We start from the raw sequence: 17,302 nt of genomic DNA, 5'->3' as shown, positions 1-17,302 counted from the left end.
GTGGCAGGTGGTGGGACAGAAAGGAAGGCAGGGGGAATCGGGCTACGGTGGTCCTTTGGAATGGTTCTCGGTGGTGGTGGGGGTATAGCCAGTTTGAGCAATGAACAGAGCAGGAATATTCAAATAGATAAAATCTAAAAATTATTGTAATGGCAGTAATAATTGATGGAGCCAAGTACTTTATAGCTATTACCTTCTTTAATTTTAATCATCTTAGGAGGTAGATATTATTACGCTTATTATTACAGATGAGAAAATTTAGTCTTACTAGTGAGTACTGGAACCATGATTCAAACCCTGGTCCGTCTGATTGCTTAACCCATAAGGGCTCCACTAAGCTATCAGGTCTGTTCATCATTTGTCCCCTTGCAGGCTAGACTCTCTTCTAAACTTATAGCACTCAAGAAAAAGTTGCTACGTCTCAGTAGTTATGGGGAGGCAGATACTTTATTGGGACTTGTTATGGTAGCTTCACGATGTTTAGATGATCCTGCATAGTAACTACAGGCTTTACATTGAGCAATTATCATTAAAATCTTGGCGTCCGCCTTAACGGCTCCTTATAAAACTGTAGTACCTCTGTGACTAGGAGCATAATCTGGCCTGGACGTTTGGGTTTATTAGGCAAATTTTTAGGATGCTGAATTGTTTTTCAGTATACTGAATTCAGATCATTAACATGTTTATAAGCATGATGGGTCTTATGTATATCACCACGACATGTCTGCAATTCTTAAAAGAATTTTTAAAAAGACCAAGTATACTTCTGATGGTTTCCACACCAGGTCACTGCTTTAGAACCTCATAGATTCCCTTTTGGCATAACAGCATTTGGTGGTAGTGCTCGATACATTTAATTCTTCAGAACAGGTATTGTAATGCCCCAGTGCTTGGTACCTTACAGATGATTTTTTGTGTGGATGAGTAACTTGCCTGCTTGTTAAGCTTCATAGGGGAGATAACTCTATGGATGTGCCTTTTATTGTGGCTGTTTTTGCATTCTGTCTGGGATCTCTTTCTTGAGTTTTGACCTTATTGGTATTTAAGTTCTCTAATAGGGTAATTCAGTCGTCAGGTGTGTTGGAATTTTGAACCCTTTGGCTGGCATGTTTTTTTAGTACCTCTGGGCATTTAGATTGATGTGACCAAGTGTGTAGAAAGCAGCCCAAATTTTGTATCACTCCCTGATCCTTCCTTGGTGAACGCATCTCTCTGGAGTCATTGGCATTTCAATTTTAATATCTACACTGGTACAATGAGAGATGTAGTAAATCGAGTCTTTTTTCTCCTCCTCCTTCTTATTCTTACCTATTCCAAACCGTTGAGGCTGTTAGTGCCTTTAAAATAGCTTCTTGAATTATCCATGGAAGTTTTCAGAGAGGAACCCCTTGAGACAAAGATGGCAGGACGAGGCCTGCAAAGCTAGTATTTCCTTATTCTTTTGTATCATTTATCTCATGTAGACAGCCACCAAAACACCAACAGAGCCCTAATTAGACTATAAGGAAAAAGGGTATACTAGGCTTGAAAGAAGAAAAAAAAGTAAAGTAAAAGATAGTTTAGGAAAAAAACAAAGAGGAATGATTTATAAGCAGATAGTTGGTAAAAAGTAGCAGGATGATTTTATTCAGACCTCATATTTTAAAGATGGCAGACATCTACTCTTCCATCCGTCTTATCACCCCAATCACTGACATGCCTTTGTGAATTTTATTCTAGAATGTAAGCTCTGGGAGAGCAGGGAGTGTGTCTGTTTTGTTCACTTGTACCTCCTCAATGCGCCTAGCATGGTATCTAGTAATGGTACATGCTCAATGGATATTTTTTAAATATATGACTGACGGTCATAATGTGAGCATCTGTTGAATGCTTCCTCCATGACCGGTGCTACGCTGGACACTTCACACACAGGTTAAAACAGTAACCCTTGGAGGTAAATATTGCCATCCCAGTTTTAATAGATAATTAAAATGAAGGCCTGGAGAAAGTAACTGTCTCAAAATATTAATATGTGAGGGCTTCCAGCTTCCTCCTTTTCCTTTGCTTTGCTGAACTTCTTTCCCTAATCTCACTCTCTATGGAGGAAAAAAATGAAAGCCAAGCTCATGAATTCTGGCAAGAGAACGGAGGACCAGAGCAGAAACCTATAATCTTCAAGGTGTTGTGCATAAGGGTGGGGGTGGGAGGGGTAGGGGCATGCCTTGTCAGGGATGGTGCAGGACTGTGCATGCTTAGAGGAGGGGAGATGGTGGAGACAGGATGGAGGGGACAGAAGAGCGAAGTTTACAGGAGAAGAGTGAGATCACCGGGGAGTTAATAAAGAGCCCCTATGGCCTACGTATTTGATCCTCTTAAATGTGTGACAGGGAAGTGTGTCAAGAGTGAACTTGCTCGGGGAACAGATGCTCCTCTCCATGTGGCCATGTTCCTGGTTTGACTAGAGCCTCCAGGGTTTCTAGACGTGAGGGTGGTAATGAAAGACTTATCTCTATGGCCATTCGAATGTGACCCTGTGTTGTGAATTCCGTCGGGATCTCCCTGGGCTTACAAGGACCCCAGGCTTATTCCTGTCTTATTCTCAAAGTGTCTCTGTGCCCACATTAGCAGGCCTCAAATTGGTGTCACTTCCTGTTCCCCAAATCTGATACCCTTTGGAAAACTAGTTGGGAAAGGCTTCAGACATGAACCCTGGTTTTCTCTCTTATCTCTTGTTAAGGGTTTAAAACAAGGGAATGTCCCTCAAATTCACCTTTCCTCCTTTGTAAAGTATAAGTGATATCTATCTCTGCTAGTTGTAAGGTGCTGTGAGGATTGATTGTGATTAATGCCTATGGAAGTGGTTATTAATAAAGTTTATCCCAGCCATTTAGCTTTGAAAACTGTTGTCATTCATTCATGTAACAAATATTTATCGAGCACATACCACATAACAGGTATGGTTATAGGCCAGGGGTGAATTCAGTGGACAAAATGGGCAAAAATTCCTGCCCTCATGGAACTTGCATTCTAGTGGCCAGAGACAATCAATAAACAAGTAAAACACATAGTACGTCAGAAGATAATGGGTGTCACAATTTTAAAGAGGGTGATCAAAGGAGGCCTCACTGAGAAGTTAATGGTTAAGCCATAAGCTTAAGGAGCTGAGGAATCAAGACATGGAGATACCTGAGGGAAGAATGTTCTAGATCAAAGTGAACCACTGTTGCCAAGACCCTCAGGTGGAAATATGCCTGGTATGGGAGGGAGTGAGGGGGAGAATAGTGAGGAGATGGGGAGCTTGTTCATGTTGGGCCTTAGAGGTCACTCCAAGGGCTTTGGTGTTTGCTGTAGGTGATGAGGGAGCCAATGGAGGGTCTTGGACAGGGACTTGACATGAAATAACTTACATTTTATTTTTAAAAAAATTATTTATTTATGTATTTATTTTTGCCTGCATTGGGTCTTCGTTACCGTGCACAGGCTTTTTCTAGTTGCGGTGAGTGGGGGCTACTCTTCATTGTGGTGCGTGGGCTTCCCATTGTGATGGCTTCTCTTGTTGTGGAGCGTCAGCTCTGGGTGCACAGGCTTGGTAGTTGTGGTGCATGGGCTTAGTTGCTCTGCGGCGTGTGGGATCTTCCTGGACCAGGGATCGAACCCACGTCCCCTGCATTGGCAGGCGGATTCTAAACCACTGCGCCACCAGGGAAGTCCTGAGAGAACTTACATTTTAAAAGGCATCCTCTGGTTGTTATGTTGAGAGTGGCAAGGGTGGAAACAGGGAGACTGGTTGGGGGCGGCGATTGCAGTAATTCCAAAGAAGATAATAGGTCTTTGGAAAACAGTGGGAATGGGAGTGGAGAGTGGAGCTGGTGAGCGATGGTGGCACTCTGGATGTTTTCTGAAGAGGGAGCCTCCAGAATTTGTTGTGAATTTGACTTGGGGCATGAGATGGCAGAAGAATCAAGGGCGATTTCAGCTTTTGGCCTGAGCAACTGGAAAAATAGAACCATCCCTTAATAAGGTGGGGAAAGTCTATGGGAGGAGTAGGTTTAGGGAGGAAAGATTCAGAAATCAGTTGGGAACCTGTTAAGTGTGAGATGTCTATTAAACGCACAGCGGAGGAGACCATTGGATAGATGAGTCTTAGGACTTCAGGAGAGTGGGGGCCAGAGATAGAAATTTGGGAGCCAGCAGCATGTGGATACTTAGACCCATGAGACTAGATGAGGTCATCAAGGGGGTGAATGTGCTACCAACCTGGCTTCTTGGCCTATTTAATCAGTAGAAGTTGATAAGAGGCAGGATGAGAAATTCAGGCAAGGCTTTACTGGGACTCATGCTACAGCACGGGGGAGCAAGAAGAATTAACAGGTTCCCTTGCTCGCTCCCCGACTGGCAGGGGGGCTGGTTCCTTAAATGGGGTGTGAGGGCAGATCAGTGGGTAAGGCCGGGGGGGCCCTTAGGGTGGTCTCCCCACGCCCTTGGTGGTCCTGTGTGCAGGGATCATGCCCAGTACCCTGCTTTTGCTCCCGGCACCTCAGAAGTGACAGTTTGTATATCTTATTGTTCATGATTTGCCCCAACTGTGCGTGCACACAGTTATTTTTAGTCCCTTATAGTTTCTTTGTGTTCTGTTGCTTGAGCAGACGTTGTCCAGGTGCAAGCACTGCAGCAAAGGGTCCCAGGTCCCAGCCTGCCTCAAATGTTAGTTAAGAAAAGAGAGGCATTCTAAGGATTGAGCCCTGGGCTTTTCCAGTATTAAGAGGTTGGGTAGATGAGGATGAATTAGCAAAGAGGATTAAGAAGGAGTGTCAGTAAGGTTGGAAAAGGAGCTTTAAGCCAAGGGAAGAAAGTATTTCAAGGAGGGAATTATAAACTGGGTCAAATGCTGTTGAAAATTTATGAGGGATAAAGTCTAAAAATTGAACATTAGATGTAGCCACGTGAGGATCCTTGGGGTGAAATGATGGGGGAAAGTCTGATCTAAGCAGGTTCAAGAGAGAATGGGGAACAGTGAAAACAGAACTTTTTGAGGAGTTTTGTTGTAAAATGGAGCAGAGAAATAGGATGGTGTCTTGAGGGGCAAGTAGGGTTAAGAGAAAGGTTTTTTATTTTTTAAAAATATATTTTTTTCTGTTTTAGAAATTTAGATATAGTTACCATGCTATACATTACAGCTTTAGAACTTATTTATCTTGTAATTGACAGTTGTACCTCTGGGCCCCCTTTACCCATTTTGCCCATCACCCTACCCCCTGCCTATGGCAACCACCAATCTCTTCTCTGTTTCTATGAGTTTGTTTTTTTTAGATGCCACATGTAAGTGAGATCATACAGCGTTTGTCCTTCTCTGTCTGAATTTATTTCACTTAGCATCATGCCCTCAAGGCCCATCTATGTTGTCACAAATGGCAGGATTTCCTTCTTTTTTATGGCTGAATAATATTCCATTGGGTATATACCACATTTTCTCTGTCCATTCATCTGTTGATGGACACTTAAGTTATTTCTGTCTTGGTTATTGTAAATAATGCTGCAATGAACATGAAATTTTTTTGATTTTTTTTTTTTTTATTTTAAGATAGGAGAAAAAAGGAAAATGTTGTTGAGAATGATTCAGTAGAGGGAAAAACTGATGATTTGGAGGGGAGAGCAGAATTGCTGGAGTGATGCCCTGGCGGTGTAGATGGACACAGGTGCCGGGGGCTGGGTGGGTCTGATGGTAGGGGATTGCAGGAAATCCCTTTGGATTCCTCCCATTTATTCCCATTGAGGTACGAAGCAAGGTCATTGGCCCTGAAAGATGGGGAAGAGGTAATTCCCACTCCCTTTCTTTTCTTCGTCACATAGCCAATTAACCACTCTCCTGTCGCTTCTAACATTGGAGTGTTCCCTGTGTCCCTCCCTTGTTTCCACTGCTACCACCTCAGTCAAGTTCAAATCATACAATGTCTGTGTTATAACTTCCCAACCTCCCAGCCGCCACCCTCTTTCCATTGCAGGCTGCTGTGCATACAGTGGTGGGCTAACTCTTCCTGAAATACTTATCTCTTTCTGCTGGGGTCCTACTCAAAACCATTTCTTGACTGCCCATTGAAGAGGATGAAGGCCACTTACTCAGCGAGGGCTTCAGGCCTCTGGAAACCCTTCTCAGTTCAAAAGGACTGGCCATGTCATCTCATTGTGCCCTGAATCGCCACCCTTAATCCTGCTCCCACCGTCTCTTTGCACAAACTAGTTCTGTGACCCAAGGGATGCTGCTAGACTTCTCTACGCCTGATTTTCCTCATCTGTAAAATGAGGATATAATAGTACATCCCTCTTATGGGTGTTGCTAGGATTCAGTGAGACTATCACAGTAATTATTTAGAATAGTTACTGGCATAGTATAAACACTTAATCAGCTTCAGCTATTCTTATTCTAGCTGTCTGAAACCCCTTGCCTCTTTCTTCCTGATCTGACCTTCCCTATCCTCTAAGACACAGCTGGCATAGCTTCTCTCCCATGAAGTCTTTCTTGCTCATCCTTTCCTGCATACACTGATCTCTCTCTTCTATCTTTCCCTCATTTTCACATGTAACCAGATACTTTCTGTCAAGGTGATTTTCATACTCCAGTGTTAGAATGCCTCTTTGCTTCAGCTAAACGGTAAATTTCTTGAGGGCAGAGGTCACGCCTCTTAACCTCTGATAGCCCTGTTCCCTAGCAAGTTGCTGCACTCTCAAGACCTCAGATTTTACAGGGGATATTCGACCTGCTCAGCTTGTTGAAGGGGTAAATTTATTTGTTATTCATCTGAAGCCTGTGTTTCTTCTTTCCCGTGTGCCGGCTTCGTGGTGTATGCAGCCGGTCTGCAGCCTAATTTATGGGACCGTCACTTCCTCTCCAGGGACCTCGCAGCAGCTCTCTGCCGACATCTGCCCTTCTGGCCACTTTTCAGGACTGCTTTGTAGTTCCATACCTGTTTATGGCTTCATCTTCCTTTCCTCTCCATCCTCCAGTATTAGAAAGCTGTCTTTTCCTTCTTTCAAGGGAGCAGTTGCCCATCTCCAAGCTTCTTTGTTTCCTCCTTTCGTCTCCTTCCCAAGGCACCTTGGCTTTGAAGAGGCTGCTGAAAAGGAGTAGATTATTTCATCTTTTATGATCAGCAAAAGAAAAAGTAGGAGGCTTTATTAGGAAAATTGGCAAGATCTAAAGTTATTTGCATTTCATACAAATCAAAAGTTTTCTAAGTTTTTTTCTTTTTTTAAAAAAGAACTGTCAAATATACCGAAAAAAAAATTTTTGATCTGAACGTTGAAACAACTGCTGCAGACCTGGGGGCTTTGAATTTAGCAGCTTTCGTTTGGGCCCAAGAAATTCTCTGAATTAGAAAGTCTTTTGCTGCTTGTTGGCTTGCTGCAACATTTCATTCCTCACGTGACTCTTCCCTTTCCTTTCAGAATACAGCAAAGCCAGAGAGCTCCTCTGTGTGCCCGTGGACGTGACAGACACTTTGAGATGTTTTAGAGAGACCTTGGAAAAATCCAAATATCAAAACAGATCAATCCGACACAGCAGAAAGTTGCTTTCGTTATTTCTTGCCCAGACACAAGGTAAAATACAGTCGTTCCTGGGCATCTGCGGGGAATTGGTTCTAGGACCCCCTGTGGATACCAAAATCCGTGGATGTACACGTCTCTTACAGTCAGCTCCCCTCCCCCGCCCCCCGTATCTATGGTTCTGCATCCCCAGAAATGGAGGACTGATGGTACTTGCTCTACATCCCTTCCTCTTTATTTACCCAGGGTACCACCCCGTGGGTGTACTGTGTTCTGCCGTAGGTTCCTCCTTCCCCCACTTCCATGCCCACTCCCTGCTGCCTTTCACTTTCTTCTTCTTGTCTAGTGGATTACATCTCTGTTTCTCGCACTTTATTGCAACCAAAGCACTGCCTCACTCATCTGCTTCTATGCCGTCTGTGAAATGAGCATAATCCCTAAGTGGAGTAAATACAGAAGCAGTGCTATAGTCTTGTTTTATTTTTATAAGTAGATGAATTGTTTCATTTCATATTGAATTAACTACAGTGTTTTACCAAAACACTACTTTATCAATGTCTAAGAAAGGGATGCATTTTAATATACACATCTAGTAAAATTTCTTATTAATACCATAGATTTTGATCTTAGAGATTTCTTTTAGCTTAAAAAAAAGATATTCACTGTTCTTGGTTACATTACACTTGTTTGCTTCCTTCTCAAAATCTATTGATTTGTAAACTCAGTCAAAGCAGGACTTCAAGTGGTTAAGTGGTAACCTCAGAGAGAAAGAAGATACTCAAATTCAGGCCGAGAAAAATCTCAAATTATCTACATTTAGGTAATTTAAAATTTGTTAAAACCCTAATTTGTTTTTATAATACTTGCTGTTCACATTTATCAGAATAATAAGAATAAACTTAAAGAATAAGTGTAAATGAATAAACTTAAAATAATTGGATTTTAAAGTTAATAATAATAGATTTAAATTTAGCATCTAAGATGCTAATAGTCTCTGAACTGATCTTTTAGAAATTTGACCAATTTTTTTTTACAACCACTGACAAGTTTTATTTATGTATGTATATATGTTTGTATGTATGTATGTATCAATATTTATTCATTCTTGTTGCTGCCCCTTCTCCCCGCAAAAGGCACTTACTATGATATGTACCCACAGTTTTTGGTTGTATTGTCCACAGGCACACATTACATTCAATTGGCCCTCCACATCATGTTTAAACTTCTTTCAATTATGGTGTACATTAACAGTGGTTAAGGACATGAATAAAAAAAGCAAATACAATTCCTAAGAATGGTTTATGCCACCTCAATCTGAATTTCACCTGGTACTAAGATATTCTCAGCAGTTTATCCCCAGTCCTTGGGCTGTAGACCTAAATCCATTTTAGCTTCTCTGTCTCTGAGTTTTTGACTACTTCCCCTAGAATATTTTTCCTTTTTTTTTTTTCTTTTTTCCTGTGTGTTCTCTGATCTTATACAGAGACAGGTTCTTTCCCATTTATTTTTCTCCCCTCAGGTCAGAAGTACCTCTGCACTGCTTCTATCCCAGAGGTCTCTGCCCCAGAGGCAAACTAACATCTTACTGTTGGAAACTCTTTTAAAAAAGGCAAACTCAAAACCTGTGCAACTTCTGCCAGTCCCCATGAGGAGCAAAGCATTATCTCAACATTTACTTTCCAGCAAACGGCCCCTCTGTGCTGTTCCTTATGAGGTAACACGAGTGTAGAGCACATCACACACCTGGGCTCTTCAGAAATGATTCGAGATACGAAGTTTAAGGAAATAGTGTCCTTCGAGCTGCAAATGAGTCTCAGCTCTGTACAAAACCCTTCCTTCCTTCTCCTTTTCCACTTCTACTTTTTTCCTCCTCATCAACTTCCCTTCTTTCTCCATTTTTAAGTTTCTTTTAAATTTTTTTCATGAATTTAGGAGACAAAGGAGGAATGAACAATTTAAAATTCACTACCAGAAAGGTGGAGTTTTGCCTTGGGACAGAAGAGATGCACATGCCAACACCTCCTGACCTTTCTCAGGAGCACTTCCAAGTTTTCAGCTCAGTGGAGAAAAGCAAACTTCCCTCCTCACAACTTGGACTCGTAATTTCTTCTTATTATGAAACTATTAGTAAGATTTATTCATTATGTGTTCATTTTCAATATGATCTGTCACTTTAATGTTGAGATTGCATTTGGTCTTGAAATATTATCTTTTTTAAATTTATTTTTTTATCGAAGTATAGTTGATTTGTAATATTGTGGTAGTTTCGGCTGTACAGCAAAGTAATTCAGTTATATATCTATATATATATATATTTTTTTCAGATTCTTTTCCATTATAGGTTATCACAAGATATTGAATATAGTTCCCTGTGCTAGACTGTAACTGAAATGTTGTCTGTAGAAATAGGATGAAAGAGCTTGAACATAGAATCTATTCATCACACCCTCGTGGACAGTGACAGAGCAGCGTCAAGACAAGCAGCTTCCAGCCCCTCCCATCACCCACTTTCCCAGATTGGCTGTCACCATTGTGAGATTCTAGGCACCGTCCCATCCATCCCACCTTAACTCAATCTGTGAACCATTTGTCGAGACGTGGCCACTTTTATGTGCTTTTGCTCTGCCCCAGCTGATTGCATTTTCCTTGTCTTTCCACTTGATTTGGTTTTTCTGCAAATTCAGCAGTATAAATTCAGTCCATGTTGTAGACCCAGTGTCCCCCCTTTTTTTATAACAGACATTTTGTAACTCCCCCTTTATTCTTCTTATGCACATTATTTTTAAAAATCAATATGAAGCTCTAAATATAAAATGAAGGGTAAATAAAATGAAATAACTTTATAATAAAAGAATCTATTTGTTGGTATGTAAGAGCTTAGGCACTAGAGGTATAGGGAAGCAATCAGATGCTCACATATAGTATGTAAAGTATACAGGATACACATGAATGTGACAGCTACGAATGCAGACTGATACAGGTGTATTGGTAACTCAAGTACTGTCAGCATTGCTAATTTTGGTGGCATGATGTTCTAAAATGGCAAATCTAGGCCATTCTGGACAAAACAAAATATTACAGTGGTTGCATTTCTGGAAAACTCAGAGCATTTTGAACACACGCAAACATACCCTTTCTATGAAATGAAGTTAGATGTTAGACTCAAATAATTATAAATAGGTTTCTCACCTTTTTCCTCACTGTGGGGGAAGGTTCTGTGCATGGCAGGCCATCAAGTGTCAGGTCCTTACCTAGGAAATACTAGCAGATGCCCCATTGTGACAACTAACAAAACCCTCCTCAAATTTCTAAAATACCCTCTAGGGGACATTGCTGCCCTGATTAGACACCATTGCCATGTTAGTTGGGTTTTGTGGCTACACATCCTGGAATGCATGTATTCATCAGAAAACAACAAATTCAGGTACTATTCAAGATGTGCTTTTTTGCATTTGGGTAAAGGAAGAATCCAAAGTGCTGTGCTCTTGTCACATCCCTGATCAAAAACAAACTGTTCAACGCTTCCCATGTGCTGTAGAATAGTGTCCACATTTCTCCACGTGGCACTCAGATGCCTCCGTAATCTTACCACTACCCGCTTCTTCACCCTCCCCAGAAAGCGTATTCCGGCCGCGCACATTGCCATATATATATACCCAGCCCTTTCTGCCTTGCACACTTTTTCTGGATTTTTCTCCTTCACCATCTCAACCTGCCCGACTCTTACTATACTTTCTCCCATTTCCCACCTCTGTGACCCGATCTCCCACTCCATGACATTAAAATAGAACATCGTTTGCTCTCTTTCTCTACCCATATTGTGTGACATTTAAAGGCTCTATTAGCTTGAAGTTTGCTTATCTACACAGTTAAGGTATAAGGCAATTTAAAATATTCTTGAAAATATACAGGAAATATTTTCCAGGGACTGACATTTGTTCTTTCACTTGATTAAAAATACAGATGTTCTGCAAACCAGCAATGAAAGAAGTCTTAACGTTCAGGCATTGCATGAACTTGGAAGTCTTCTTGTCTTCGCACAAAAGAAAAGGTAGTTTTTAGGAGTCAGTAAAACAAGGGAAACTTTGTTCAGCTGAAAAAATGTTTAATTATTGTGAAAAATACTGCCTTTCATAAATTTTAGTCTGTTGATAATATTCCATTGCTGCATTTTATTCATCAAATGCTACCTGAGAGAAATGGTTATGAGCAATAAATGGTATAGATCCATTCTCTAACATTTTAATTAGAATGTCTCTTCAGTGAAATGCTTTCCCTTTTGGAAGATAGATTTAATAACACGGATCTCAGAAAACATGCTGCTGCATGCTCTATTTCTGTTTTAGGGCTGCTTTTAAATGTTGGAGTCAAGCTCTTGATGACATATTCAGAAAACAAGACGTGCTCCACACATGGAAGGAGTATGGCAGCTCACTCACCAATGCCACTGACAGCTGTTCACCTCCAGGTTCCAAAGACTACAGTGAGGAGTTTCTGTCAAAAGTTGGCATTTGGGGATGTTTGCAAGGGGCGGTGATATCAGCAAAGATCGCACAGTGAGTGTGACGATGGAGTGGTCTGTGTCGTAGCTGTCGCCTCCTTTGTGGGCTGCCCACCCATGCCATGTAGGGTGCCACACCTCACATGCACTGGGTTCCCGGGCAGCTGTGTCCATATCATACAGGCTTATACGGTTTACTTATTTGTGCTGTTTCTTGTTGATGGCCATCTCCTCTTCCTGTTAGCACCTGCCACACCTGGAGTGTGAGAACCATGTGGGCATAGGTCTTTGTTCTGTTCACCAGTGTATCCCGAGTGCCTGGCATGGAGATGGGATTCAATAACTACTTGTTGAATGAATGAACGAGTGGATGAACAGTTGGATTTTGAGAAAGAATAACAGCGTAGAGGCAGGCTAAGGCCTAACTTTAGGGCCCCCAGCAAGTTACTCATCCTGCCTGAGCCTCAGTTGTTCTCATTTGTAAACTATGGTGACAGGAATTACATGACACACTGTATTAGTTTGCTAGTACAAACTAGCAACAGAGTACCAATCTGTGAGCAATTTATTGTCTCACAATTCTGGAGGCTTGACATCCGAGATCATGGTGTTGACAGGCCTGGTTTCTTCTGAGTCCTCTCTCCCTGCTTGTAGGTGGCTGTCTTCTCACTCTGTCCTCACATGGTCTTCCATCTGTGCATGTCTGTGTCCTAATCTGCTCTTCTTATAAGGCCATCAATCATATTGGATTAGGGCCCACCCTAATGACCTCATTTTAACATGATTACCTCTTTAAAGACCTATTTCTAAGTATAGTCACCTTCTGAGGCACTAGGGGTTAGGACTTCAACATATGAATTTCGGGGGTGCAGTGAGTCACATAATTTAGCCCATAACACAGACTGTATTAGTTTCCTATTAGTGGTATAACAAATTACCACAAATTTAGTGCCCTAAAACAATACAAATTTATTGTCTTACAGTTATGGAGGGCAGAAGTCCTAAAATCAATGTGTTGGCAGGGCTGAGCTCCCTCCGGAGGCTCTAGGGGACGATCTGTTCTTGCATGTTCCAGCTTCTAGAGGCCTCCTGCATTCCTCAGCTCATGGCTCCATCTTCTGTCTTCAAGACCAAGAGCCTGTCATCTTTCTCTCTCTCTCTCCGAGCTGTTTCTGTCCTCACATCTTCTCTGACTCTGACCCTCCTGCCTTTCTCTTATAAGGATCATTATGATTACATTGAACCCAGTAATTCAGGATAACTTCCCTATCTCAAGGCCCTTAATTTAATCACATCTGCAAAGTTTTTTGGTTTTGGGGTTTTTGTTTGTTTGTTTGTTTTTTGCCACGTGGAGTAACATATGCATAGGTTTGGGGGATTAAGACGTTGATTTCTTTGGGAGGGGCATTATTCAACCTGCCACATGTAACATATGGGAAAGCCCATCACAATGCCTTATACCTAGTTAGCACTCACAGATATCTTAAATATTTGATTAATGTGTGAAATTTAGGAAGTGTGAAGAGAGTGGAGGTACAGGTTTCCTTTACCTCTCTAGTTACATTTTAGGGCGTGGTAGGCAAAAATCTGCATAGTATTTTGAGCTGTAGAGAAAGTTTTAAAAAATAATAACTTGTCCTAGTTAATAATCACACTGTTTTCAGATAATTAGCATTTGGACAGGGGAAGTAAGGAATTACCACTTAAAAAATATCAAACATTTAAAGATTTTTTAAAAACTCTGTCAAGTTTGATTTTTTTTTTTTTTTTTTTTTACCACTCCTGGGACGGAACTCTTCCTTACACACACACACACACACACACACACACACGATCCCCACGCAAGTTTGAGTTTATAAGTTAGTAGAGCTTGGCAGCAGAGAATAGAAAAGCTGAGGAAGGTTCCCAGCTTGAAAAGAACAGCTATAGCATTCCTGCCAGAGGACACCTCAGCTTCTCTGAGGCTCTGAAGTTTTTACTTAGTGGTTTTCAATCAACAGAAAGTCATTTCCTGGTTACCCAGCTGGAAGTCTGACTTCCACAGGCTCTGTGATACTCCAGGGGCTTTGGCTGTTCTTGGAGACTCCTTGAGGAGAAGAAACTTCTCCCCCCACTGTTCAGAAGGTAAAGCACCACATAGAGAAGCTGAACTCAGACTGACTAAGTTATTAATCCAGTGAAGCCCACTGGTGTTATTGAAATAAGATTTAGAAGAAGGTAATGTGGTTTACAGTTGCAACTTTGAGTTTCAAGACCCATGTAAAGAAAACTCAAACTCTACTAAGGGACATAAAACGAGACAGTAGTAAACACAGAGATATTACCTTAATCTTTGGTGGAAAGACTGAATGTCATCGATGGATCCATAATATACTGCTGGTGAGGAAACACATTGTTTAAATCTATGGGAGGAAATTTTTTAATTGTACTCATCAAAAATTTGATTTAAAATTGTGTACCTCCTTTTCCCCAAAATTCCACTTCTAGGGATTTATCCAGTGGAATTAATAGGACAAGTGCTCAGAAATGTAGGTACAACAGTGTTTATTTCAGCGTTGGAAAAAACCAAAATGGAGATGAATATTTTAGTATTATGGTACATGCATATGATAAAAATATTAAAATCTGTAAAATAATGATGTAACTCATCATCTCCAAGAATAAAAAATTTGTTTATAAAATAATATGTATTGCATAATTTTAGTCTTACTGTGAGTATGCATGTGTATTATTGTATGTAGAAGAAAATCTAGAAGGAAAGTGGCCGAAGTGTTACCAGTAATCATGTTTAGGTGGTAGGATTATAGGTGACTTTTCATTTTATTTGTTTTCCATCTTTCTATGTCCTAGATCTTATATGAGTATGTAGCACTTTTAGAATCACAAAGATTATTTTAATTTTGGAAAGTCTATGAGTATTAGAGATGTATTTATATAAAAATAGTCTTGGAACATTGTCTATGAATGTTTCTTTTTCTTATACTTAGATTTATTCAGACATTGGACGTTGAAAAGAGAACCAACTCTTGCCTTTTGTCCGGGTTACTCTTTCAGGTAACACTTCCTGTATACCTTTCTACAGTAGCAGGACCATGCACTCAGTAAAAAAAAAAAAAAAAAAAAAAAAAAGGCAGTGGTTTAGCATATTCATAAAACTTGCACGTAGGGAAATAGCATGAACCTTGATTAAATATCATAAGCCCGTCTTTCCTTCAATGGCTGAACCCCTGTGGCATAATATTCAGCAGAGTCACTTTTTTCATTTTGGCTACAGAAGGAGGAGTTTTACAGATAAGGAAACTAAGTCTCCTGTCCTTCGTAATGTCATGTTACTAATGAGCAGTGAAGCGAATCTGACCGAGTCTAAAGGGTTGCCTTAAGTTGCCTCATTTCTAAATAAAGTTTTGCTCAATTGCGTGATGTAAAATATACCATATAATGAAAGCAAAAAATAAGTTGAAAACTATATAGGTAGAGTGTCTGCAGTTCTTAGGATTTGGGTTTGACTTTACTGAAGAAGAAAGGAGCTTTTATCTGAAATACAAGACATTCTAAGATTTGGGAACATAGCCAGGGGCCTCTGCAGTCTCCTGAAGGTTCTGTTTACTTTGAAGGATGGGACACTCTTGTTCTAAGGAGTCTAGTAGCTTATGAAATCTGGATGAGCATATGGCCAGAGTTTTCCATTTTCTTATGTTCCATACACTTCTGGCCTGTGCTTCAAAGGGAAAAGGTGGAAGAGGCAAGGATGCAAAGGGAATAATAATCCGAATTGGATTCCTTCTATTGCATCCTTTACTTTCTTCTGATATTCCTCATTCCTGAAGATAATGCTGTTTATATTTTAGAAATAAGTAATTTTTTGCTTAAACGTGGACATCATTCCTTTGTAATATGACACTTAAAATTAGCTGGGGGATTTATTTTTAAAACCTGCTCTTTTTATGATTTTAAAGAAAATTTGTAAAACTAAAAATTAAACAACTGTAATATTTTAGACTAGGTATCATAAGTTTAATGAGCAATGTGATTAAAATTTGTTCCAGATATATACATTAAAATAACTTTATGATGCATTTGTCATCAAGAAATGTTAATTGTTTAAGATAACATAAGAAGCACTCCTAAATGTACAATTTGATTTTGTGTATTCATCTTGTTTCTGAATGTCTGGTACAACGCTGGTCATTATAAATTACCTAAGAAATATTGGTCAATTAAACAAATCAACTTTTTACTTAATTCAATAAAAATTCAAAATTACCTCTGCTTGATTTAGACTTCTGAAATATGTTTTTCTTTCCTCTACTTATATAGGTTGGTATAGTGGAAAGAACATAGATTTTTGTAATATTTACAAAGAATTTACCAAGAGTGCCCAACACAAAACTGACCCTCAACAAATGATAACTTAATATAATTTCTTCTTAAAATGATAATTATTCAACTACTATGGAATTTAAAAGGCCCATCTTGAGTGGTAAAAGCATTTGGAACCTATAGTCATGAGGATATTGATAAGTATCGTTTATTACAGGATACAGTGTGCTAGGCATACGCAAAGCACTTTGGGAAGTAATACATGTACTTATCTTTCTCTCTCGTTGTTGCAGATGCAAGTTCCAGCTCTTCATTTCACCTTTTTCATTTACAGGGTTTGCTTAGAACCACACTTCTACACCCTAAAGCTGAACGTTGCTATGCTCAGTATGAAATCACTCAGCTTCTTCCCGGCATCGAGCTCTTCTCGGACAGATACCGGGCTGACATCTGCTCTGTAGTTGCAAGTCTGTATTACGTAATCCGCGAACTGCACTTTGCTAAGCAAAATCTAATAGTAAGTGATTTGTAAAATCGACAAATCTTAATTCACTGTGGTATCTTACCCCATTTACCTTATACTTTTCAAGTTTTAATAATGTAGTTTTGGTCAGTTCCTATTTAACTTTTAAACTCTATTTTCGGGATTCAGATCTGTACTTCAAGATGAAACATATTAATTAATATTCTTTCTTTTGACATCACTGTTTGCATTGCCTTTTGGGTACAATAGCCATGCCTATTTGATTTTGTTCTCTTACTTTACTCTATTATTTTACCTTTTTTAGAAGACATTTGGTGAAATTGACTAGAATGTTGCACTGGTCTCAAACACAGGAATCTAGTGCACTTATAACTTCACTGCATTAAGTCATGCAGGTCATGTCAATATCGAAACCCTGGGAGTATTTCTTTATTGAGATAAATTTATCTTTGTGTCTTGTCTTTTCTGTGTTAAGG

General features: G+C 40.0%; 1 protein-coding gene across 1 annotated transcript in view; it reads left to right on the top strand.

Annotated features, from left to right (window-relative positions):
- CFAP54 (cilia and flagella associated protein 54) overlaps nucleotides 1-17,302 on the top strand; it is a 298,883-nt gene that overhangs the window by 155,617 nt on the left and 125,964 nt on the right. The window contains exons 40-45 of the mRNA XM_032646796.1: nucleotides 7,423-7,575; nucleotides 9,454-9,648; nucleotides 11,485-11,572; nucleotides 11,868-12,077; nucleotides 15,010-15,076; nucleotides 16,677-16,859. Coding sequence (XP_032502687.1) covers nucleotides 7,423-7,575; nucleotides 9,454-9,648; nucleotides 11,485-11,572; nucleotides 11,868-12,077; nucleotides 15,010-15,076; nucleotides 16,677-16,859 — 896 coding nt within the window. The remainder of the gene's footprint in view (nucleotides 1-7,422; nucleotides 7,576-9,453; nucleotides 9,649-11,484; nucleotides 11,573-11,867; nucleotides 12,078-15,009; nucleotides 15,077-16,676; nucleotides 16,860-17,302) is intronic.

Source organism: Phocoena sinus, chromosome 10 (assembly GCF_008692025.1).
Source record: "Phocoena sinus isolate mPhoSin1 chromosome 10, mPhoSin1.pri, whole genome shotgun sequence".
Lineage (NCBI taxonomy): Eukaryota > Metazoa > Chordata > Mammalia > Artiodactyla > Phocoenidae > Phocoena > Phocoena sinus.
Note: the sequence above shows the minus strand (reverse complement) of the source record. Positions and strands in the feature narration are given on the sequence as shown.